Source organism: Dromiciops gliroides, chromosome 1, assembly GCF_019393635.1.
Source record: "Dromiciops gliroides isolate mDroGli1 chromosome 1, mDroGli1.pri, whole genome shotgun sequence".
Lineage (NCBI taxonomy): Eukaryota > Metazoa > Chordata > Mammalia > Microbiotheria > Microbiotheriidae > Dromiciops > Dromiciops gliroides.
Genome location: NC_057861.1, coordinates 66939850 through 66965317, shown reverse-complemented (window position 1 = coordinate 66965317; position 25468 = coordinate 66939850). Strand labels below are relative to the sequence as shown.

Genomic DNA, 25468 nt, shown 5'->3' with positions numbered 1-25468 from the left:
CTTGACAGGATTCATTCTCACTCTTTGGGACCTAGCTGTGTAAAGAATAGTAGTGTTCAGGCTGATTTCTGAAGTGGAATGGTAACAAAATGGGTTTTTAAGCCAAATCTTACATCTTAACCAATGTCAGTAACAGGTCTCTTCAGTGAAACATAACTTTGAAGTATCTCAACATAGAACCACTAACACAAAAGAGCTGATGAGGGAATATTTTTAACCAGAAAAGGACTGAACCTAGAGTAAGGTTCAAATCCTAGCTCTAATACTTACTAACCAGTATGACTGTGGCCATGTTTGTTCATCATTTTTACTGGTAGTTTCCTAATCTTGCACACAGGATTGTCATGAGGAAAGATGGCTTTGCAAAATTAAAAGCGTGGCATAATTGTGGATAAGAAGCATTGGTGTTTCATTCTTAATTAGTGTTACTTAGCAATCTAATGAAAAAAAGAGCATCATGTGTTACTTCTCTACTTTTCAGCACTATTCAGATGATCGCCACGGAGGACCGGAGCGCCATGGACGGGACTCACGAGATGGCTGGGGTAGCTATGGTTCTGACAAGAGAATGAGTGAGGGAAGGGGGCTGCCTCCTCCACCACCCAGGTTAGTAGCGTTAAGGAGAAAAATTCTATGCCTCAAAGATTTTTATGTAAGACTTCATATTATTGGCAGCATAGTGGCCATTCTAGTCCTCTTAATTTAGTTCAGTGTCACAATTTTGCCTGGGAGAATGCTACTCAGTAGGAAGCAGCCAGACCTACTTGGTTTTGGCTTGGAAGTCTGGGAGTTTTACCAAGTTCTGCCCGTGCCCGCCCCCCTCCCCCCCCCCCCCCCCCCCCCCCCAATTGCCTGAGTATTTAGGGCCATTTACCACTGTAAGGATTGGAATGACGCCACCTGCTGGAGACTCACTGTAGCAAAGCTCTACCATGAGGAGAAGGTGTCTGAAGGCAAGACACGCAGCTCTTTGGCGTCAGGAAGTGACGTTTGCTTGTGGGAGGAAGAGGGGGTGAGGCAGGCTCTCTCACTCTCCTCTCTTTCGTCAGGACACTGGTGGAGAGTGGAGCTAGAAATGTGCTCTCCTTTTGACAGATAGATGAATGTAGGCTTTTCTCTCTCTCTTCACCAAGTTCTTCTCCTTAATAAATGCTTAAAAGTCTAACTCTTAGATATTTTAGACAGACTAGCTAGAATTTTAGCCCCTTACACCACAGAACAACTCCCAGGAAAGAGGAAAGACATAGGTGCCTAGCATTATGGATTATGGTACTCCAGACAAGAACCTTACCGAAAACCTTTTAAAGTTCAGGTGCTTTTTGCTAGAAATCTGTGTGTGTGTGTGTGTGTGTGTGTGTGTGTGTATGTGGTGATGAAAATTATAGCTTACATTTCTTTAGCACTTTATGCTTTACAGAATGTTTACTTCATGACAAACATGTGAAGCAGGCAGTGCAAATGTTCTGTTTTGCAGATAAGGAAATTGTCTTAGAGATGTTAAGTGATTTGCCAGCTGAGATTTGAACCCAGGTCTTCTGACTCCATGTCTACTTCCCTTTCTAACACTCTTAGCCATCAGATCTGTTCATCACACTTCATTGGTATAATCTAGTGTTTTACTTCTCAACTGTTTGGTGTTTGGAAGATCCTTCGACCAGCAACAGTTTTCCTCTCCCTGCCCCAGTTTTAACCCCATTGCAATGGAATTGTGTGATCTTGGGCAAGTCAGTTAAGCATTTGTTTATTAAGTACAGACAGTTCTCCCTTTACATAAGTGGACTATTCCACAGACCTCTACATAAAGTATTTTTTATGTAATGCAGATTTGCCCCTACCCACCCACTTCACTTAGCCTATACAATGAAGGCATACGCAAAATGATACCTTTATGCAAGTCATAAAATGTACTGGGGTGCAGATATATTAAATACTGTACCATGTTAATAAACAGAATTATGAAATAAAGAGTAAAGTTACTGGTAGAGTATGCACAGTACTGTACTGTCAAGTTAATAGAGGTCTGCCAGTATGTTGCTCCTTCCCCACCCATTGCATGTGGTTGGCAGTGCAACTTTTATTATGACGTTATTGAGATAGATTTGGACGGTGGTTCTCTTTTTTCATGCAAATGATGAAATACTCTTCTGCCAACTGTTTTGTTGTGAACTCTTGGTTCAACTGAAGATTTCGAAACTTCTCTTTCTTCTTCTGCAGTCTTTGTACCTAGCAGCTCATTCAGATCCTCATTCAGCTATTCTTCTCCATTGAGACTCAGTCAACTCTTCCAGATTATTCTCATCCACTTCCAGCTCCAGTTCTTGTGCTAATTTTATTATCTTGTTACTCAATTTCTTGAATGTTTCATCTTTGTTAAATCCATGGAAATTGGGAATAAACTGCTGACACTTTTTTTCCAAACTCTTTCATACCTATCTTTTTTTCCACCTTAATCAACTTTCTCTTTAATTCCTCTTATCCTTATGTGACTCCTCCCTGTACCTCTCCCTCCATAGAATTCTGTCCATAAAGTCTAATTTGCCTAGTATGAATTTACATAAAGTAAGAACTATCTGTAATGGCTTACTCTTTGCCAGGCACTGTATGTACTAAGTGCTGAGAATGCAAAAAAAGACAAGCTACTCCAAGCCCTCAAGGTGCTTACAGTCTGACAGGAGAGACAAACATGAAAACAACTGGGACCTGTGCAGACTGGATGGAGGCAGTCGGGAGCATAGTCTCATATCTCTCCTCCCTTTCATAAGGCTGTGCCCCTTTGAAAAAAGGTGGTCCCCAAGCTGAGTCTTCCTTTCTTTTCACTTTCTACTTAACTCTCTCCAGTCTGGTTTCTAACCTCATCATCCAGCTGAAACTCTTCTTTCCAAGTTACCAATGAGTTCTTTTCTTTTTTTAAAGAAGTAATAAACATTTTTATTTATATCCCTCCTTCCCTTCCTCCCCTCCCCCTCCCTGAGGCAGCAAGCAATCAGATATGGGTTATATGTGTTTGATTATGCAAAACATAAGTAATTTTGTATAAGAAAACTTGAATGAAAGAAAGTGAAAAATAACCTGTTTCAGTCTGTGTTCCATCAGCATCCATTTGTTCTTTGGAGGTGGAAAGTGTGTTTCATCGAGAGCCCTTTGGGATTGTCTTGGATCATTGTATCATTGGGATAGTTAAGTCTTTCACAGTTCTTCATCAAACGATATTGCTGTCTCTGTGCCCAACGTTCCCTTGGTTCTGCTCTCTTCACTATACATTAGTTCATACAAGTCTTGCGATGAGTTCTTAATCTCCAAAATAAATGGCCTTTTCTCACTTCTCAGTCTTCTTGACCGCTTTGAAGTCTTTGACACTGTCATCTTCTTTGACATTCACTCTAGATTTTTATGACTATTTTCTCCTGGATCCGCTCCCCCCCTCCCCCCAGTCTCCTTTTCTATATTTTTATCTAGTTCTTGCCTGCTAATGATGGTTCCCTCCAGGGCTCTGTCCTGGGCTGCCTTCTCTTCTCCCTCTGTAGATTTTGCTCAGTTTCCATGGATTCAGTTACCTCTATGCAGATGATTCTCAAATTATTCAGCCATTCCGTCCTAACCTCTTCACTGACCACCAGGTCCACAGCTACAGCTGCTTCTTAGACATCCCAAATTGGATATCTCCTAGACATCTTAAAGTCAGCATATGCTCAACTGAACTCATCTCTCTACCCCCACCCCTGGCTTCCTAACTTAGTACTATGATTTGCAAGGGTATCACCTTCCTAATCACCCAAGCTCACAAGTCCTTCATAATCTGGCCCCTTCTCAGTTTTCTAGTCTTCTTACACCTCAGTCCCCACCATATGGTTTGTGGCTCAGTGACCCTGGCCTTCTTGCTGTCCTTGCACAAGATACCCCATCTGTGTAAGGCAGTCCATCACCTGAGTGAACATTTTCAGTGGTTGTCCCTTAGGCCTACAACTCTTTACCCTCCTCGTTTCTCAGTCCTTAATTTTAGTGCCTTCTCTCATGTATGTATGTATAGTTTGTATAGTTATTTGTATGTTGTCTTTGTGAGATTTAAAATTGGATACTAGAGCATTAACCTCCCCTTTTTAACCTTTCCCTTCTTTATCTCCCAGACTAGTAAATGGAAGAAGCCTCTAGTCTCTAGTTAGAGCTTTTATTGTTTGGAAATTACAAGGTGATGTTGATTAGAGAGACAGTAAAGTAGAAATACAAAACAAATAGTCTTAAGTCTAAGCTTAGTCCATAATCCGTATAAAACTCACCAAAAACCTGTATAGGACTCACCAGAAACCCAAGACCACCTCTGAGGGGGAGAGCCGCATCAAGCACGTGCTGCTATGGCGAGCCGGGCCAAGTAGAACTCCAGTCAGCATCTGTGTGTGCAGCGCAACCATCGGATGAGGAGAGCGGATCCAAGCCCCCACTTCCGTTCTCTCCTTGCCTTTTAAGCTCGCACCCCAGAAGTGGAGTGCCTAGCAGCCGGACTGGTGTGCGTAGCCCATGCACAGCCATCAGTCTCCTCCCCGAAAGGGTGGTCTTTCAAAAACTGGTGTCTCTCCATTATCGCTAACTGACTGTTAAAAACTTTTTTACCACATCTTCCCCCATTAGACTTTGAGCTCCAGAAGAGAAGGGCCTGTTTTTTCCATTTTTCTTTGTATTTAGCATCTAGCAGAGTGTCTACCCAAAAGAGGCAATAAAGGAATGCTGCTGCTTCTTCCTTTTTTTTTTTTTTTGTGAGGCAGTGAAGGTTATGTGACTTGCCCAGGGTCACAGAGCTAGTAAGTGTCAAGTGTCTGAGGCTGGATTTGAACTCTGGTCCTCCTGAATCTAAGGCTAGTGCTTTATCCACTGTGCCACCTAGCTGCCCCTAAATAAATGCTTCTTGACTTGATTTGACTTAACCCTGAAAAGAGAAGTAATTAAATCTTTCTGAACCTTACTTTCCATACTATAAAATGATGGCATTGGACTGAAGTATCTCTGAAGTCCCTTCTGGCTTGAAATCCTTTTTATTTATTCAAGTTTGGCACTTGGGTCCTGAGAACAGTTTTTTGCTCTAGTGCATTGGTTTTAATTATTAAGTAGCAGAGAGAGTCTATGGGAGCTCAGTGTCTGTCTGTTATTGGAGATAAGTTGATGTAAATTCTGTCATCCATTCTGACTTAATCAGTTTTGCTTGAAAAATCATCAGAAAACTTAAAGATGAGGATTTGCCCACAAGAATATTAAAAAATATTGATGTTTTCTTATGACCGTAGGCTGAGTATATCTGATATATAGTTGCAAGATTCTCTGTGACTTCTTCATAGTTAGATTAAACTTTGAAAATCAAGCCAATTAAGCTGTCACATAAATTCCTTTACCATATGGGCTATGCTAATATTATATATGGACATAAAACTCAAGCGATCGTTTATCAGTGTGTTTGTTCTAATGACAGTGAGACTGGCATGGGCTCTGTAAACTGGATTCTAGTTTTGGGATACATAATTTGCCTATCTCATTTTGACATTGGAATTTGGAAAGTAGCATCAGAACATATGTTGGTCTTTATTAGATCAGAAGTGGAAAAGAGAACCATATTCTCTTTTTCTAGTCCTAATCCTCTAATAAAGGAAAGAAACTGAGGTCCTGAGAGATGAGTTGTCTAAGTGACAGAGCATCTGAAACTTTTTACAGCCCTATCTCATTTTCAGTTAGAGGAATTGTTTGTTATTAAACACTGGATGAAGTAGTTATATTAGAGCCAAAAATATCATTCAGTAATTTTACCATTTATTTATTTGTTTGTTGGTAAAGGGGTGGCCGTGAGTGGGGAGATCATACCCAAAGGATAGAGGATCATCAGGATCGTTCTTGGCAGGGCAGCGTGGATGGAGGAATGATGGGCCGAGATCATGAGAGGTGGCAAGGTATGGGACCAATTTACTGTGAAACTTGTTTGGAGATTGCTTAATGTGACCCAGGTCCCTTTTTTTTCCTCACATGTACCCCATGGAACCCCTAGGAATCTGTCTCAAAACAAAATTATCTTTTAAGTCACATTCAAATATTTGAAAACTTTTTCTTATTTTCTAGGTGGTGAGAGAGGCATGTCTGGTCACTCGGGACCAGGCCATATGGTGAATCGGGGAGGAATGTCGGGGTAAGAAGTTTTGTCCGACGATAGTTGATTTGTTCCTGCTTCTTCACTTGCTCTCCCTTTTAAACACACTCTCTCTTTTGCATGTTAGTTCAACTTGCTTGGTTGAAAGTTTTGAAAACAGATCAGATATTTCCAACTTATGCAAATAACCTTCTTCAGTTTCCTGGAATTCAGTGTGTGTTTGTATTGCTTTTCTCATCTGGTGCATCTGATCAAGAGGGGAAAAAAATCAAGAGAGATGTTAATGCTGCAGAATCATACTGAACAATGTTGCAATGAAAACTTTTTTAAAAGCACTTCAAAGGAAAACAGTTTGAATTTGTTCCTAGGCGTGGCGGCTTTGCGCAAGGTGGAAACTCCCAGGGCCACGTGATGCAGGGTGGTGCAATGCAAGGCAGAGGATTTGGAGGACAGGACAGAGCCAACAGAGGCAGTCACCCTCACTTCACCCGCCGATACTGAGTAGTAACTTGTTTTGGTGTTAGGTGGCGGCAGTATTGAGTTCTTTTAGCCAGGGTTCCCTTGGACTTGTGGGTCTTTTTTAAAAACTCTGCCACCGTATTGTAGTTCAATACAATGTGAACTCACTTCGGGGTTTTTTTTGTAATAAATGTGTTTTTGTTCATATCATTTCTTTAAAGAGTTTCTGTTAATGAAGCATTCCATTTTCCATTAATAAAAGTTTACAGTTAATTCTGTTCTTTGTTTCTCTGGTGTTTGACAAAGCTTTATCACATAACTGAAGTCCAAAAATCCTGTCTTGCCCCGTCATTGACTTGTTGGGAGCTGAAACTAGTGTGTTGTCTTGAATGTTTTACACCATCTCTTTCTCCTTCTCGCTGCTGAGCCCTCAGTTTCAGTATTTAAATTACACAACATTGTAACCAGATGAATGGGGAAACCAAGACCCATAGGGGAAATGTTGCCAGCAACATCACAAAGTAAGTCAGTGGCAATGGGTGGTACTGGCATTTGGATCTTCTGAAACCCAGACAATTCCCTTTTCTCTATATACACTGATTCTTCAGAAGTCCTTCTTAGTAAGATATGTGGTAACATAGCTATATATGACAGTAAGGGGAAAGAACCAGTCAGGTATACTTCCTGGGTACTTGTATAACTCTAGTTGTCTAGGATCAAATATAAATCATTTGGCTTTTAAAGTCTCTCATGATCTGGTCCTAGTCTGCTGTTCCAGCCTCATTAGTGCATGCTATCAGATTTCCCTTGCCTGTTCAATGATGCTTTGCCTCCTGTCTCTTTGAGCTGTCTGTCCTTGTGCATCGAATGGTGTATTCTCCTAGCACCCACACCTCTGCCACATAGAATCTCTAAAACAGCTTAAGAACTACTTTATGCATGAAGCATTTCCTTATTCCATCCCTCCATCTCAGTGGTCAGTGCCCACCCACCCATTTTCCCTAACCTACCCCAAATTTATTCTGTATATGTCTTCCCCTATGGAGTACAAGCTATTTGAGAACTAGAGCTGTTTGACTTTGCACAGTGTCTGCCCCATAGTAGGTACCTAATCGGTGCTTGATGGTTAGATGCTAGGATCATGGCAATTAGAGCTGAAGAGGATCTTGGAAATTGTGTAATCTCTAGGGCTTGGTACCTTTGCTCCTTTTGTATCTTTAAATAGTGATTCCTACAACAGGATTATGGTAAGCATGACAAGGTTTGACATTCATTCAGCTTTCCCATTAGAAAATGTAAAACTTTCCAAATGAGCTTTGGAATAAGAAGTAAATGAGCACAATCTAAGCACGATATTAGACTCCCCAGAAACCATTTAGTGAATGGTTTCAAATGGTGAAAACCATAGATAGTTGAAGACCATTTACTGAGACAACTATTAGTGTTTCAGAAATGTGTAAAATTTTTTTGGCGTTGATATCTTCTGAGGTAGCTCCAAATCTCTGCAAATCTTAGATCTTTTTCATTACTGTGATCAAAAAAATAACCCTTGGTCCCAACATTCTAGTGACCATCATCATCCCATGATCCCTTAGGCCATTTCTCAGATGACAGTTCATTCCCAAGTCCTTCCGTGAAGCCTTTCTAGTTTAGTGGTGTTTCTCAACTAACAGCCTTCAATGTCAAAGGCTCACCTCAGGAGCTCAGTGTTGGAAGGGGCTCAAGAGGCTATGCAATGCAACCCATTACCTGAACAGAAATCCCCAATAAAAAGGTTGGTGGTCATTTAGCTTTCACTTGAAGGACCGTTTTGAGATCTTCAAATTAGAAAGGTACCTTAGAAATCATCTGCGACATCTCTTGTCATTACATAAGAAAACGAGCTGAGGTGAGATCAATCAAATGCAGGGCTTGTGATTGCAAATCTACCACTCTTGATAACTTCCTGCCTTCATAGGCTTGCAGTATTCAAATCAGAAGAGACATCATTTAATGCAATCTTCCAATTTTAAGGGTAAGGAGAGAGAGTTCAAGTGGCTTGCCAAAGGTCATACAACTAGAATATGAACAGCTGGTATTCAAACTTGTGAGCTGGAATAATACCTTTTATCCATAGTATGTGAAAAGGGGATAATATTAAATGCCTAGAAAAATCTTTTTTTTGTGGGGTGGGGGGAGGCCTGTTGACTTCTTCAGTGATGAAAGCTATCACTACAAATCTGATTTACAGTCTTTCGAAAATTGTCATGAGGCACCCGGGGGCTAAAAAAAGAAACCAACAAACAAAACCCTAAGCTTACTGTCTAAAGATTATAATATATGGTTGAATGGGGCAGAGTATCTTGAAAAGAGCCTGCCAACGAACAACAAAATGGACCCAATATTTCGTAGGAGGAGAGTCGGCTGGATTCCATTTAGGAAATGACACAATGCCTTTAATGACCCCAAGTTTCTCCCTGAGCAGAAGTTCATCTTTTTAAAAATAAATATCTTTACACAGCTTCTTTTTATCCTAAGGGCTTACCATGGTGCCTGGCCCACATCGTAGGCGCCTGATAAGTGCTCATTAACTTGACGGCTGCAAAACAGAAATCTTAAAGAGTCTCCAGTAAATCCAAGTTTCAGTCCTTCAAAAGATGAGGGAGAGAAGCACGGCTAGTATGAGTAAGTTGCAGTCCATTAATCAAGGAACCATTGTGCTGAGTACCATGAAATATATTAGCCAATGTATGGTTAGAAGAAGGGGTGAGCAACACCACTGCACAGCCTTGGGCTTGGGATCTGTCAGTGCCCACAAAATGTGAAGTGCTGGCTCTTAAGAGAGATCTTCGTCATCCAGTTACTAGCACTCCCTCAGCCTGTGACGTTCATTTGTATTTAGTTTGCATTTATTCGTGCACAGGTTGTTTCCCCCTAGTAGAATGTAAAGTATTTGAGATCAAGGACCCTGTCGTTTTTTACACTTGTGTCCCGAGGACCCAGCACACGATTTTTGGTTTGGTTTTTTGGTCTGTATCTTTGTTTTTATTGTTGAAAAACCTTCCAACAAAAATAAAACCTCTGCCATTGCCGACTGATAACTACCGTGGGACGTAGTCCCAAAGGGTTTCACAGGCTACTGAGAAGTTAAATGACTTGTTCGGGGTCACATAGCTAGTCTGGCAGAGAGAAGATTTGAACTCCCAAGTCAAAATCCACTAAACCAAGCTGGAATATAGAAGGTACTTAATAAACTGGATCTAGATTAGAGGAAAGCTCCAAGCACCAGTGGGTAGATCACCTATGGAAGATTTATGGAAAGTTATGAACAAGTTACCATTGCACCATTGGAAGGAGTAACTACAATGATTAGTGTACAGATCCATTAAAGTGTCAATATACTCATGGTTTCATTGTTTTTTTTAGCTTCTGAAACTACTGGAGACTTCTTATTGGCCCTAGCCCTAACCATTCATTCATCTCTTGTCATGGGAAGGAGTGCTGAAATCAGATTCAAAGCTCATTCATTGATCTGAAATTTACTTTAGAGGGCGTCCAGACCAACCTCATTTTGTAGATGAGAAAATTGAGGCTTAGAGAAGTGTCTTGTCCCAAGGTCCCACGGGTAGGTAGTAAGTGTTAAAGGCAGGATTTGAACCATGTTCTCTGACTCTAGAGCCAGGGGAGGTAGTGCCGCATTGCTTGTCCCTAGGAAACCAGGGTTCAGACGCTGTCAGAAAATTCTGACACTGTAATCTTGGAGGGGACAATATCTCTGACCCTCTGAAAAATAGAGATCATTGTATGTGTACTCCCTGTCTCACAGGGTTGTGAAAGAAATGCTCGCTAAGCTGAAAAAATAGGAATGGAGTCATTAGACCAGTTTGAGTAGGGTTCCAGTTTCCAGAGTTAGGTCCAAGGTGCCATCTACCATGGATGGTCATAACATCTTTGAACTGAGTGCTTCCTACCCCTCTCCTCTCATACTTATGTGCAGATGATGCATTTTTTATTTTTTGGGTGGGGCAATGAGGGTTAAGTGACTTGCCCAGGGTCACACAGCTAGTGTTTTAGGTCGGATTTGAACTCAGGTCCTCCTGAATTCAGGGCTGGTGCTTTATCCACTGTGCCACCTAGCTGCCCTGATGCATACTTTGGATGGGTTTTAGAACTGACAGTCCTAGTTTTTTTCCCTGGAGCTAAATTGCTCCCAGTCAGTTGAGAGTTAAAAGTGGCCCAAACAGGACCCTTGAAACCTGGCTCTCCCTCCCATCATCACTAGGAGTCTGACAGTGTCCCTGCTTGAGCTCTCCTAACGATTGTCATTCCTCACAAAGTGTTCAGGTCTTGCCTCTGGCATGTTCCGTTCTAAAAGTGAATCTGAAAATCCACTCTCCAGGTAGCAGGCAAAATCAAAAACGTTAAAAGCAGGTTGGTGGATACAGCACAAAGCTTTTGTGGGTTGGAATTGAGGTGGGGAGCAATTCTCCAAGCTTTCCTGCCTGAGTCGGGGCTCTGAGTCATTTTTGGAGAGCGCTCTGCTCTGGAGCCCCATGTCATGCAGAAAAGCCTGCAGGCATAGCTGATTAAATTCAACATCCCTCACCTGATGGTTGCTGTGGATTTGGAAATAATTCCTTCTTGTCTCGAAGGGGAGACTTTTGGGTTCTCACTGGGAGCTTTGGTTAACTGAAAAGCTAAAATCACAAGACCTGTAGCACTCACCAACTAAAGTTATATGACTGACTATTGAATTCGGCCTGCTGTTTCCAACCTTTGGAAGGCTGTCACATTGTTCAAATCAATGCAATTTGACAGACATTTATTAATCACTTACTATGTGCTAGGCACTGTGCTAGACAACAGATACACAAAGACAAAAATAAAGCAGCCCTGCTCTCAAGCTTCTCAAGTTTATGTTCTACTGGGAGAAATCGCATGTATTCAGCTAAGTAAATGCAAGATAAAAGCAAAGTAATTTTTTCAGGTTAGTGAGAGTACTAACAAGTAGGGGAATAAAGGAAGGCCTAGTGTAAGAGGTAGCACTTAAATTGGTGGTATATGTGAGGAAGAAAGGCAGCATTCTAGGCATGGGGAGATAGTCTGGGCAAAGGTGCAGAGGAAGGAAATGTGATACAAACAAGGAATATCAGGTAGGTCACTGTGTGATTTACTGTCTCCCTCCATCACTAGATATTTAATTATTCAACTCCCCTCAGGTAGGATGGTGGAGGGTGGAAGTCATGGCAGATAAGAGAGACAGCATAGTCCTGGATTTGAGACCCAGCTAAACCATGTACTATGCAAGCTTGGGCAAGTGATTTCACTGCTTAGGAGCCTTAGTTTCCTCATCTACTAAATGGGGATAACAATACCCTTCTCAGCTTCACAAAATGCTTGTCAGAAAACTGATCTGAATCATGGGACTAAGAGTAGAAACAAACCTTAGAGATATTTATTATCCCTTGTTTTACAGATAAGGCAACTGAGGGGGGCAGCTAGGTGGTGCAGTGGATAGAGTACTGGCCCTGGATTTAGGAGGACCTGAGTTCAAATCCGGCCTCAGACACTTAACACTTACTAGCTGTGTGACCCTGGGCAAATCACTTAACCCCAATTGCCTCACTAAAAAAAATAAAAAAATAAACAAATAAGGCAACTGAGGCTGAGAGAAGTAAGTGAAAAGACTTGCCTAAAGTCACAAAGATGGTAAGGAACAGAGGCTTCAAATATGGGTCCTATGATTCCAGGTACAATGCTCTTCCCCCATACATAACTTAGTTTTTTTAAACTATACTTTCAAGTTTTTAAAATAATTTTCCCTGCAATTTCAGGTAAAAACAATTTTTCACATTCATTTTAAAATTTTTTGAGTTCAAAATTTTCTTCCTCCCTCCCTTTCCCTCTCCCTAGATGGTAAGCAATTTTAAATAGGCTATACATGTTCAATCATGCAAAATATATTACCAGATTAGTCATGTTGTGAAAGAAGACAGACCTAAAGGAAAAAAAAACATGAAAAAAAAAAGTAAAAAATAGTCTGCTTCAATCTGCACTCATTCCATCCGTTCTTTCTCTGGAGGTGGATAGCATTTTTCATCATGAGTCCTCTGGAATTGTCTTGGATATTGTATTGCTGAGAATAGCTAAGGCATTCATAGTTGATTGTCACACAGTATTGCTTTTATTGTGTACAATGTTCTCCTGGTTCTGCTCACTTCACTTTGCTTCAGTTCATGTAAGTTTTCTCAGTTTTTTTCTGAAATCAGGCTGCTCATCATTTCTTATAGCACAGTATATACTTTTTTTTTTTTTTTGGTGAGGCAATTGAGGTTAAATGACTTGCCCAGGGTCACACAGCTAGTTATGGGTCAAGTGTCTGAGGCTGGATTTGAATTCAGGTCCTCCTGAATCCAGGGTCAGTGCTCTATCCACTGCACCACCTAGCTGCCCCCGGCACAGTATATACTCTTAAGTTTTCAAATAGAGTTGTGTTCTCATCGATTTGGTTGTTGTACTGATTGCAGGTTGCAAACCATGCGTCCTGTGTCACTCTTGTCCACATCCATAAGCTTATCAAAAGGGGTGAGGCCAATGTGCTGAATGAAGGATGTCCATCTTCAATGATGTCTTCTGTTCCCATTCTTTGACGTTCATCAGTGATAAGTTGCCAGTGAGATGACACGTTCACCATTGCCTTCTGTGTGGGAGTCCTCTTCAGTTCTTTGGAGACCGCTATGTCTCATGTCAGGCAGCCATATGCCACCATTAGAATATTTGTATTAAAAAGATGGGCCTGCCTTCTTGGTGCAGCTGTGGATCACTGAAGGAGCTTAGTGATTTCCTCAATTAATCAATAAGCATTTACTAAATGCCTACTATACATGGCATCATCAAAAACGACAAGCATTGATCAAATATTTACTATGTGCTGGGCACTCTGTTGAACACTGAGGATACAAAAAGAGGTAAAAGCACAGTCCCTGCCTTCAGGGAACCCTCATTCTATGAGATATGTACAGGGCAGCTAGGTGGCACTGTGGGCACAGTGCTAGGCCTAGAGTCAGGATTACGCCTCTTCCCTAGTTTAAATCTGGCCTCCGATACTTACTAGCTGGGTGACTCTGGGCAAATCACTTAACCCTGTTTGCTCAATTTCCTCATCTGTAAAATATGCTGGAGAAGGAAATGGCAAACCACTCCAGTGTTTTTGTCAAGAAAACCCCAAATGAAGTCACAAAGAGTCAGAAACACGGAAATGAATGAACAAAAAACAACTGGACAAATGGGAGGTAAACTCAGGGAGAAGGCATTAGCCAGTGGAGGAGACCAGACTCTTGTAGAAGGTGAGATTTAAGATGAGTCTTGAAAGAAGCATGGGAAGCCAAAAGATGGAGATGAGGAGGGAGAGAATTTCAGGCAGGCACTGGAGTTTGTTGAGTAGGTGGTGATGTGTTTAAAGAGGGATTTTGTTTTTTTTAGTTGGGGCAGTGAGGGTTAAGTGACTTGCCCAGGGTCACACAGCTAGTAAGTGTCAAGTATCTGAGGTAGGATTTGAACTCAGGTCCTCCTGAATCCCGGGCCAATGCTTTATCCACAAGGTGAGGTGTTTAAGCCTGTGCTTTAGGAAGATCACTGACAGTTGAATGGAGGATGGACTGGACTGGGGAGAGATCTGAGGCAGGGAGTACAACCAGCAGGATATTGCACGGAGGGCCCGCACCAAGCTTGTGCCACCAAGAATGGAGAGAAGGGTTTGCTAAGTGCCGAGGATACAGACAAAAATGAAATGGGCCCTGCCTTCAGATAGCTTACATTCTAAATGGGAAAACAAGAATGGGCTGCATTGAAGCAGAGCTTCCAGGTTTAAGGAGATAATACTACTACTGGACTCTGATCTCACGAGACTTCATCTAGAGGATTGTGGTCAGCTTTAGGTTCCATGGTTAATGAAGGACACTGATCATTTAAAGGGTGTCCAGGGTGGGGCAGCCAGGATGGGAAAAGGCACTGAGGCACCATTGAAGGAAATGGGTGTGTTTATCCTAGAAAAGAGAAGACTTGAGTGGGGATAGGGTAGCTGCCTTCAAATAGATAGGAGCAGTAGGTAGGATTTGAAAAGACAAATTTAGGCTTGAAGGTATGACCAAACTTCCTGACAAATCTTTCTTTCTTTCTTTCTTTCTTTCTTTCTTTCTTTCTTTCTTTCTTTCTTTCTTTCTTTCTTTCTTTCTTTCTTTCTTTCTTTCTTTCTTTCTTTCTTTCTTTCTTTCTTTCTTTCTTTCTTTCTTTCTTTTTGGTAAGGCAATTGGGGTTAAGTGGCTTGCCCAGGGCCACACAGCTAGTAAGTGTTAAGTGTCTGAGGCCAGATTTGAATTCAGGTACTCCTGAATCCAGGGCCGGTGCTTTATCCACTGTGCCACTTAGCTGCCCCTGCCCATCCTTTCTTGGAGGTCTTCAGGCAGAAGCTGGGCAATCCCATGTAAAGTATGTGATGGTGACAATTCCTTTCATGTTTGGGTTGGACTAGATGGCTGCTGAGGTCCCTTCTTCCCCTCAGAGACTGTAATTCTGGGTACGTAAATGAATACACACAAAGTATATGGAGAATAAATGCCAGGCAAGTTGATGAGGAGAAGGTGCTAGCAGCTCGGGGATTAGAATCAGAAAGACCCAAGTTTAAACCCAGCCTCAGATATTTACTCTGTGACCCCGGGCAAATTGCTTAACCTTTCTCAGCCTCAGTTGCCTTGTCTATAAAATGAGGATAAATCATGTCCTGCCTCTCAGGATTCTTGTGAGAAGGGTCAGATGCGCTATTTGTAAAATATTTCACACACCTTAAAGCGGTCTATAAATTCTTCTTCTGGCCATAATGTAGGGTGCTGGAAGAGGAATAATGAGATTGGAGAGGTAAGTTGGTTCCAGGTTGTGAAGGGTTTTAAAAATAAAACAGAAGAGCTTATATTTGATCTTAGACGCAATCCTTTTTCCTAAGGGCAATCTAACCTTCCCTCCTCCCCGTTTAATTCTGGGTCTGATTCTGTCCTGTCCTGTACTGTCTGTCCCAAATATACATAATGACGGTTAAGCTTCTTGTCATAATCTGGGCAATATATGTTCTTCAACTACTTGATCTGTCCTGAGTGGATGGTCCCACCTAACTCTTTTGAGTGGTTATGGATCTCTTCCAGGAGGCTTTAGGTAACCAATATAATGTCATCTGCAAATAGAAGCATCTGGAAGACTTCATTATCCACAAGAAATTTCTCTTCATCTTAGACACTTCGTTGGATCTCTTCCTCCACAGAGGTGAACGCCTTTGATGAGTGTACATCTCCTTGTCTTATATCCCATCTTATGTTTATGATCATTACGGTCATTAAACAAGGTTAATTTTGTTATATCTTTCAAGAAATATTGAAAGACTTCGATGTGTGGATACTAGATACCTTCCATGTGTAGATGAGTCAAATAAAGATTTTGCACATAGATTGATTCTTTCCATCAATTTGTACCTTTGATATCTTCTCCTCCTCCTATCTTGTCAATCTTTCAATCTAAGTTGGATGTTTCCTGTGGCTCCCTCCCCACCCAATCTTTAGGGAATGCCTCCTTTTCCTTCTCTTTGCATTTGTCTCTTCAGAATTCCATTTCTGAAAGCATCCTATCCCACAGGGGCTGATTTCTACCGTAGGATTTCAGTCCATGGGAGCCTGCCTATCTTTTCTCTGAAACCCTTGAAATCTTGTCTTCCCAAATGTTGGCTCTCAGACTAGGCCCAACTTTCCTCTCATCTGTCACAAATTCTGAAATGGAATGGTCACCCCACAATTCTCATCATTTCAGTCTCGGCAACCAAATTCCTCCTTCTTGGTGAGAATCAAATCCAGAATAGAACTTCCTTTTGTTTTGTGCTTGCACTTTCTGACGTATGAAAATACCATTGAGCCAAGTCAAGAAACGATCACTCTAGCAGATATCCAGATAATCGAAGTCTCCCAACATTATTATTCCTCCTTTTTAGGGTTGTAATGTGGTTTGGGGATTCTTCATCTTTTTCTTCTTTCCATCTGATTGGTTTATAGTAGATTTCCATGACAATATTGCTTCTGTTTCTGTCTCCGCTGGTCTTCAACCAAATGTTCTTCATCATGCTGTCTTTTTTTTTTTCTGGATTTTTTTTTGTATGAGTAAATCTACTTGGCTGCCTGAACTAATGATTATTTTTATTGCATTATAGTATGTAAAGGATGGGTTTATTATTTCCACCTTTTTATATTTATTTGCAAAATATTTATATCCTAATACGTGATCAATTTTTGTAAAAGTTCCATATGTTGCTGAGTAATATTTATTCTTTGTATATTCTTTGAACAGTACCGATTAGAAGGCACCACTAGTCTTTAACTCTAGTTTCTCCAGCAATTTGTTCAATTCTATATTTTTCCCTTGCCTTTTCTTTTGTTGTTGTTAGATTTATCCCGTCTATGTCTTGTAATTCAGTTAAATTTTTCTTTAGGAATATATATGCTAAAGTATTTAGAGGATATAAGTTTAATATTGATACTGTTTTGTTGTCTATGGTTCCTTTCAGAATAATGTATTTCTTTGTCTCTTTTAAAAAATATATTGTGGGGGCAGCTAGGTGGCACAGTGGATAAAGCACCGGCCCTGGATTCAGGAGTTCCTGAGTTCAAATCTGGCCTCAGACACTTGACACTTACTGGCTGTGTGACCCTGGGCAAGTCACTTAACCCCCATTGCCCCCCCCCCCAAATATTGTGAATTTCTGTTCTGTGTCGTAGTAGGATTGCAACTCGTATTTTTGGATTTAGAATCTTTATATTTTGTATGCATAGTAAAAATTTCTCCCCAACCCCTCATTTTTATTCTGTGTGTGTCTTCTTTTTAGGTGTGTATCTTGTAAATAACAGATTGTGGGGCAGCATGTTACTATCAAATCTATCACTTTCATTTTATTGTTGTTTGTTGTTGTTCAGTAATTTTTCATACATGCCTAACTCTTTGTGACCCCGTTTGGGGTTTTCTTGGCAAAGATGCTGGAGTGGTTTGCCATTTCCTTCTCCAGCTCATTTTACAGATGAGATGAGGAAACTGAGGCAGAATTGGACATGGTGAAAAATGACTCAACAACAACAGATCAAGGTACGGCCTTTTTTGGATTTTGTCTCCTGAGAACTTTATGGAGTCCCTACTGCTATATTTTTCATACATTGTGGTTAAGCGCTATGTTGTGTATCTTGGCGGGGTACACATAGGCAGTTTCCTGTTTCCCTTCTTTTTCAGGTTCAAACTTTTCCTTTGTGAATTTGGGTGTGTCACTTTTTAGCTCTTAGTTTCCCCATTTGCAAGCTGAAGGGGTTGGAATAGATGATTTCTAGGATCTCTTACAGATCTCAAATCCTTTGATCCTTGAAATCCAATTAAGGAACTCTGAGCTTGGATGGGGTTATGTAATAAGGAGCCAGTGAGAGGTCTAGAGTATGGGAGAATACAGAAGTGGTAATTTGAGGTCCTTCAGCAGGGTGGCCCCTGAAATCTTTGTCATTGCCTTAGTAATAAAAACAAACCAGACAACAAAGTTAGACAAAGTTACTCTACTGTGCTACAGATTGGATGGTTGAGTATTTTGTTTTCTCCAACCCTGAGCTCTGATACCTTCAGAACAATTTAGAGAAAACTGCTTGGAACCTAACAGTTATGATGAGTGTCCTAGTGCTCTCATTTCATGTATAAAAACACCTTTAAAGGTCATATTAAAACACTTGCCTCCTCTATTTGTTTATTTATTTATTTATTCATTCATTCATTTATATATATTCATTCCTTCATTCATTTAGGATGAGGCAATGAGGGTTAAGTGACTTGCCCAGGGTCACACAGCTAGTAAGTGTCAAGTGTCTGAGGCTGAATTTGAACCCAGGTCTTCCTGAATCCAGGACCAGTGCTCTATTCACTGCACCACTTAGCTGCCCCTTGCCTCATCTCTTGCAAGAATTTTAGTCGAACTTGTGCCCAGGCTGTGGGTTGTTTTTTTGTTTTGTTTTGAAGCTTTGCTTGTAGATGTATTGGAGTTATTCTCTTTTAGGTTGGTACCTTGGCTTGTCTATTCTTCCAGTCTACTTCCTAACTTTAGACTGTATGTTAGGTCCAGGCTCTGTGCACTTCTGGAAGGAATATCTGCTGCTGTTTTCTTGGAGATATTGAATGTTGTGTCATGCTAGGATCACAGGGACAGCTCAGACTGGGGACTTGCAAATTTTCAGTGCTCCCAAAGTGGTCTGATCCAAGACAAAGTTTGCTTACTGCCTTCCTGGTCTGAGCTTTGCAAATTCCTAATCTGGTTTATGTCTGTACAACACTCTTGAGGGCTTGCTCTAGGTTGGAGTTCCAGTAGACTACTGCTACACTCTGTTATTATCAACCAGCTGGAAAGCTCTATTGGTTCAGAATGATAGAACTATGGACTCCAGCTTGGTCTGGCGTTCCTGCCCTGGTTACTCAATTACAGGTTTCAGACTGAGACCCCACTCTCCTAGACTGAGAACCATATAGCTACTGCTTGTTTCTGTACTAGCTCCTTGCTTGGTACACAGCCTAGGGCCCATGACTGTACTTCAGCCTAGAACATCACTTCTAGATGCTGGTTCCTTATTCAGCTCTGGATATGTGGCCCAGAAATGGGTAGTGAGCAACAGAACTGTAAGTTGGCATCTGTTCCTGTACTGTGCACAAGGATGGGCTCTTCTTTGCTGGATTTGGAACATCTTCTTTCCCTGATTCATAGCTTTTCCCTGAGCTATTCCCAGTATTTCTAGACCTCTCTGTCTCCCTATGCTGACCTGAGCTGGAAAAAAGGCTCCTTGTGATTTTTTTTACCTTGGATTTCCTGATCGGCACTTGGTCTAGTGCATTTTCATAGATCTGTTTAGAGGTGTTCTGGAGGGGAGTTTAGCTGTCTTTCTTTTATAATAGGTTCTCAGTGTTAAACCTTATAAAATATATTGATTGTTGCCCTATTCCTGTCACTTCTATTACAGCCAAACCCACATTATAGACTCCAAGAACCTCTTGCAACAGTTAGGTGGTACAAGTGGATAGAGCCTGGAGTCAGGAAGTCAGGAAGAACTGAGTTCAAATCCAACCTCAGACACTTACTAGCTGTGTGACCCTAGGCATGTCATTTAACCCTGTTTGCCTCAGTTTCCTCATCTGTAAAATGAGCTGGAGAAGGAAATGGCAAACCACTTCAGTATCTCTGCCAAGAAAACCCCAAATGGGGTCATGAAGAGTCTGAAATAACTGAACAACAACAAAGAAACTCTGAGTTGGAACAGAACTCAAGGGTCCTCTAGGCTAATCTGTTCTTGACCTCGAATCTCCTTTTCAACATCCCAGATACATGGGTATCCTGCCATTGCTTGAGGATTTCATCTCCAGTGATGGAGGTTCTCGTGCCTTCTTAAGAAGATATATCTACTTCAGGAAGCTCTAATTGTTAGCAAGTTTGCCCTTATATCAAGAGTTGTTAAACTTTTTGTAAAAATAGACCCCTTTAGCAATCTGGCAAAGCCTGTATGTTAGCACATGATTTAGACCATGATTTCTCAGTAGTTAAAATGAAATACATGGGTTTTAAAGGAAACCAGTTATGCTGAAATACAGTTATCGAAATGTAAAAATAAACATACAAAAAAAGAATATTAATGGGCCCCAGGTTAAGAATCGCTGCCTTAAGGGGTAGGTAGATGACACAGTAGATAGAGGCCCTGGAGTCAGGAGGACCTGAGTTCCAATCTGACCTCAGACACTTTCACTTACTGGCTGTGTGAAGCCCGACAAGTCACTTAACCCTGATTGCCTCACCAAAAAAGAATCACTGTCTTATATGGATCCAGAATCTTTCTCTCCACAACCTCCACTCATTCTTCTTGGCTCTGCCCTCTGGAGCCAAGTAGGAACCTTATTCAAGCTAATCCTTCTGCCAAATGATAGTTGTCTAAAAACCTGTGTCATGGGGCCAGGGGAGGGGGGCCTCTGGAAACATTTTCGATCCCATCAACTTGCCCAGTTGATGCGACCTTTCCGTGTGGAGGATGCTATGGAGCTTGCTTCTGGGAGAACCTGATGACATACAAGGGAAATGCCTCAGGGAGAAGGTGGATCATATGTAGACGTTCTGTACCTGGGCAGGAGTCACACCTTTACTATCATGTAAGAACCCAAACCAGCTTGTCTCGGTGCTGAGGGGTGGAGCACTTCATCCTCTTCCTGCTCCACAAGGGCTCCTCACTCTGCTGTGGAATTGCACTCACAGAATGGGTTCGATTATTGCTTGACTCCTAAAAATGAAGATCAAGGTTCCATCTCAGGAAGGCTCAATCCTTATTACAATTGCAGAGCACATAGGATTCTCCACACTGGGAGTAAGAAACTGAAGTTGACCAGAAGTCCATACCCTTACCCTCAGGTGAGGAACCAGCTGTCCTGAGTGAAAGCTCAACCATGATTCTCTCAGTGCATAAGGCCCAGAGCCCAACTGAGGTCTGGATGAAATTCCCAGGTGTCCCTTTCTACACAGGACACACCAAAATTTCTGTGGTGAAATAGGAAAGGGAAAAGAACAAGTATTTATTGACCATTTATTCTGCTTTGTGGGGCAGTGAGGGTTAAGTGACTTACCCAGGGTCACACAGCCAGTAAATGTCAAGTGTCTTAGGTCGGATTTGAACTCAGGTCCTCCTGAATCCAGGGCCAGTGCTCTATCCCCTGTGCCACCTAGCTGCCCCTATTGACCATTTATTCTAAGCCAGGAATTATGCTAAACTTTTACAGATATTTCATTTGATCCTCACAAAAGAGGCAGCTAGGTGGTTCAGTGGTTACAGCCGTGGTCCTGCAATCAGGAAGAACTAAGTTCAACTACATCCCCAGACACTTAGCAGCTTTGTGATCCTGTGCTTGACCTATCTCTACCTCAGTTTCCTCAACTGTAATATGGAGATTATAATAGCACTTACCTTATAGCACCTGAATTATGTGATTCCCTTAGGGATTCATTCAGGTATATTTCCTCTGGGTCCTCATTCCAAAGAAGTCCTGAAATTTTCCCCAATGGATTCTTACCACGGCGAGGACAATCTAAATGTAATTCCAAACTCATAGGACAAGAAGCCTCAATTAGAGAAAATAGCAAAACAAAGTCAAATTAAACCCCAAAGATAGGCAAGGTTCACACAAAGAAAGAACTAAACCAGAGGAGCTGACTCCTCTTTGCACACAGGCAAACCTTATCCTATGCACTTGTAGGACATGAGGATCTCACAATAGGCAAGTAGTCTAGGCCTATGTACACACAGAAAATCGTGAACATTTCTCAAAAGGGCAGAAGCATTGTAGCAACGCAAAACTTCACATTTCTAATATCAGACTTGATATAAATAAGTATGCAGTTATCAGGATTTAAACGTTCAATATATCAACAAATATGGCATTTTACAAAATCACTTCAATGGAACTAGTGAGGGAGCATGCTGGAAAATGGCATAATTACAGACTAGATTTTAATTTTATTTTTTGTCAATTTCTCTAGGATCCCATAAGCTAGCATATCTCAAACTGAAGTTTCAGGTAGAGATTCTCTTTAGGGGTCCCCACAAATGCATAGGGTCCAATTTTATCCCAGATGAAGCCTCATACTCGCATTCTGGCTTACTTTCCCAAGAGGCAGGTCAACTATATCTTCCCCTTAGGATTTATTGTTGTCATTTTTCAGTCATGTCTGATTTTTTATGACCCCATTTGGGGTTTTCTTGGCAAAGATACTGGAGTGGTTTGCCATTTTCTTCTCCAGCTCATTTTACAGATGAGGAAACTGAGGCAAACAGGGTTAAGTGACTTGCTCAGGGTCACACAGCTAATAAGTGTCTGAGGCCAGATTTGAACTCAGGAAGATGAGTCTTCCTGACTCCAGGCCCAGTGCTCTGTGCACTATGGTGCCACCCAGCTGCCACCCTTAGTATTTCAGGGGATAGCTGAGCATTTAAGGTACCTCCTTTTCTTCCCATCAGCTTGTGCTCCCAATAGCTGTGCTTCCCCTATTGTTAGAGGCCAATGATTAGCACCCTTGTTCAATTTAATATCAAGTGACTTTTATAAAAAGAGATTTACTTCAAAGACATGGCCAGAATAAATGTACAAACATTTTCCCCAATACTTTGAGGGCATATTCTCCTCTATATCACCAAAATCTCTAGAGGAGTAGGCTCAGTTTAGCTCAATTCCTCCATAGCATTGTTTTGGTTTTTTTTGTTTTTTTTAGTGAGGCAATTGGGGTTAAGTGACTTGCCCAGGGTCACAGAGCTAGGAAGCGTTAAGTGTCTGAGGCCGGATTTGAACTCAGGTACTCCTGACTCCAGGCCGGTGCTCTATCCATTGCGCCATCTAGCTTCCCCGCCTCCATAGCATTGTTACCACCAAGTTCATGCCCCAAGGTAGCCTCTTTGCTGGACAAATCCTCATTTCAGCTCCCACAGGGCTAGGCTCCCAGTGGTCTCCTCAAAGGTTGCTTCTTGCTCCTTGGAGCATTGATGCTACAGCACCCACCCTGGACTCCCAGATTCCTATGGTTCATCTCTCAACCTCTTGAAACTCTCAAGGTTAAAAACTTTACTCCTTTTACTGAGAATGGAAAAAAAACATGAAAAAGTCAAGGATCATAGGCCTGTTTCAGGAATGGGAACTATTATTAGCAATGATTATTTGTTGAATTGAGAAGAGAACAGAGAGGGCAAATGGAAGGGGACCAACCTTTCTCAACCTGCCTCAGAAGAGATATTGAAGCAGAGGGGAATCACAGAAATCAGAGCATGACTTCAGAAGGGAGAAGGCCCCAAGATCTTTCCTCTTCCCTGCATGGTTTCTCATCAGATGTCATCAGCAAAAAAAGTTGCTGAAATCCCTCAAAACCCAGCAAGGCAACAGAAGGGCTAGTTGATGGCGATGATAAGCCTTTCCTTCATCACATCAGCTGAGGAAGCCAACAAGAACCAGTTATAGGATGTTTAGACTTAGTCCACAGTCTCTCCAAAGCATTTTCCTTACACATTAGCTCAATTCTCCCAAGAAGCAAGGTGACTTGCCCAGGGTCACAGCTAGGAAGTGTCTGAGGCTGGATTTGAATTTAGGTCTTCCTGATTCCAGGTCTATTATTATCTTTCATCCTCTTCACACAAAGGTCATACCTCCTTTCCTAGCCATATATTTCCTTAATGGTACCTTTTATGCCACTTCTTATGCCCACAATATATCTTGGGGTCGTCTGCCGTTTTACTTCTTTGGAAGCATCATTAGAACAATATTGGTTTTATGGTATGAATAAGGTCAACATTATTAAAAACACTACAATTTCTCAAATTTGAACCAGTCTGTACCTTTTTTTTTCATATTCAGTTTTAGGTCCAGTTCATTGTCCATCTACATACTGATAGCTAATTCATTGGGTTACCCATTCAGCTGCAAGTCAAAGTCTAGTTGATAGGCATCTCTTATCCATTTGGTTTTCCCAGTGTGGATTGTTAAGCTATCTCTTTTTGAGTGTTCAAGAATCTTATTCAGAAGCTGAGTGATTTATTGAACTTGATACAATGAGAAATCAAGTCAATAAACATTTGTTAAGCACCTACTATGTGTCAGACACTGTGTGAAATGCTGGGGATACAAAGAAAGGCAAAAACAATTCCTGCTGTTGAAGGCCTCACAGGATAATGGAGGAAGTAACATGTAAACCACTATGCTCATATAAGGCTCTTCTCACCTCATACCTGAATAGAGCTATTTATTAGTTGGTCTCCTTGCCTTATGTCTGTCCCCACTCCAGTCCACCATCCCCTCACCTGTCAGTCAAATTGATAAAGTGCAGGTCTGACCATGTCACTTCCCTATTCACTCAATTCTAGTGCTTTTCTATTACCTCCAAGGTCCAATATAAAATCCTATGTTTAGTTTTGAAAGCCCTTTGCAATCTTCTGCCTTCCTACCTTTTGAGTCTTTTTACACATTCCCTTTCACATACTCACTCTATGGAGGGAGAAGAGGGCCCAGGACAGAACCTTAGGAGACCCCCACCATTGATGGGTGTGATCTGGGTGAAGATCCAACAAAGGAGACCGAGGACTAGTCAAACAGATAGGAAGAGAACCAGAAGGGGGAAGTGTTTGGAAAACCTACAGAGAAGAACATATAAAGGAACAGAGTGACCGTTTCCAAGTTAAAAAGGATGAAGACTGAGAAAAGGCCATTAGATTTGGCAATTATGACATTATTAACTTTGAAGAGACAGTCTCAGTTAATTGATGAGATTAAAAAAACCATGTAAGAGTTAAGAGAATGAGAGGAAAGTAAATGGAAACTCTGAGTGTAGATGGTGTTTTCAAGGAGTTTAGCTATGAAAGGAAGAAGAGATGTGGGATGATAGCTATAGGGTAGGGAGAGATCAAGTGATGTGTTATTGCTATTGCTGTTGTTGTTGTTAGGATGGGGGAGATATGGATATATTTGTAGGCTGTAGGAAAGCATCCAGCAGACAGGGAACGACTGAAGATTAACGAGGAAGTGAGATGATAGATAAAGGAGACAATCAATTGGAAAAGATGGGATGGAATGGGATCATAACTCATAGACCCCTTCTTATCTTGTGCCCTACTTGTCCTTTTCCTTCTTCTCCCATAAATATTCCAATGAGGATCCACCCAATGGAGTGCTGGCCTGCCTTTAGGTGCCCTTACATTTCCTGGGTACCAGTGCACTCTCTCTCTCTTTCTTGTCCTCCCTTTTGGAATGACTCTCCCTTCTCAACTGTACAAGTCTTGGATGCTCTCCTCTACA

At 41.5% G+C, this 25468-nt stretch overlaps 1 protein-coding gene across 5 annotated transcripts in view; it reads left to right on the top strand.

Annotated features, from left to right (window-relative positions):
* The window catches only part of SAFB2 (scaffold attachment factor B2), a 95653-nt gene that overhangs the window by 32623 nt on the left and 37562 nt on the right, over positions 1 to 25468 (top strand). For 3 of the 5 annotated variants that reach the window (XM_043968579.1, XM_043968608.1, XM_043968601.1), the window contains 4 exons: positions 482 to 606; positions 5815 to 5927; positions 6094 to 6160; positions 6490 to 6836. In XM_043968579.1, coding sequence (XP_043824514.1) covers positions 482 to 606; positions 5815 to 5927; positions 6094 to 6160; positions 6490 to 6622 — 438 coding nt within the window. In that variant the 3' untranslated portion in view covers positions 6623 to 6836. Of the gene's footprint in view, positions 1 to 481; positions 607 to 5814; positions 5928 to 6093; positions 6161 to 6489; positions 6837 to 25468 lie in introns of those variants that run through there. The other 2 variants (XM_043968584.1, XM_043968592.1) reach the window with 2 other exon arrangements.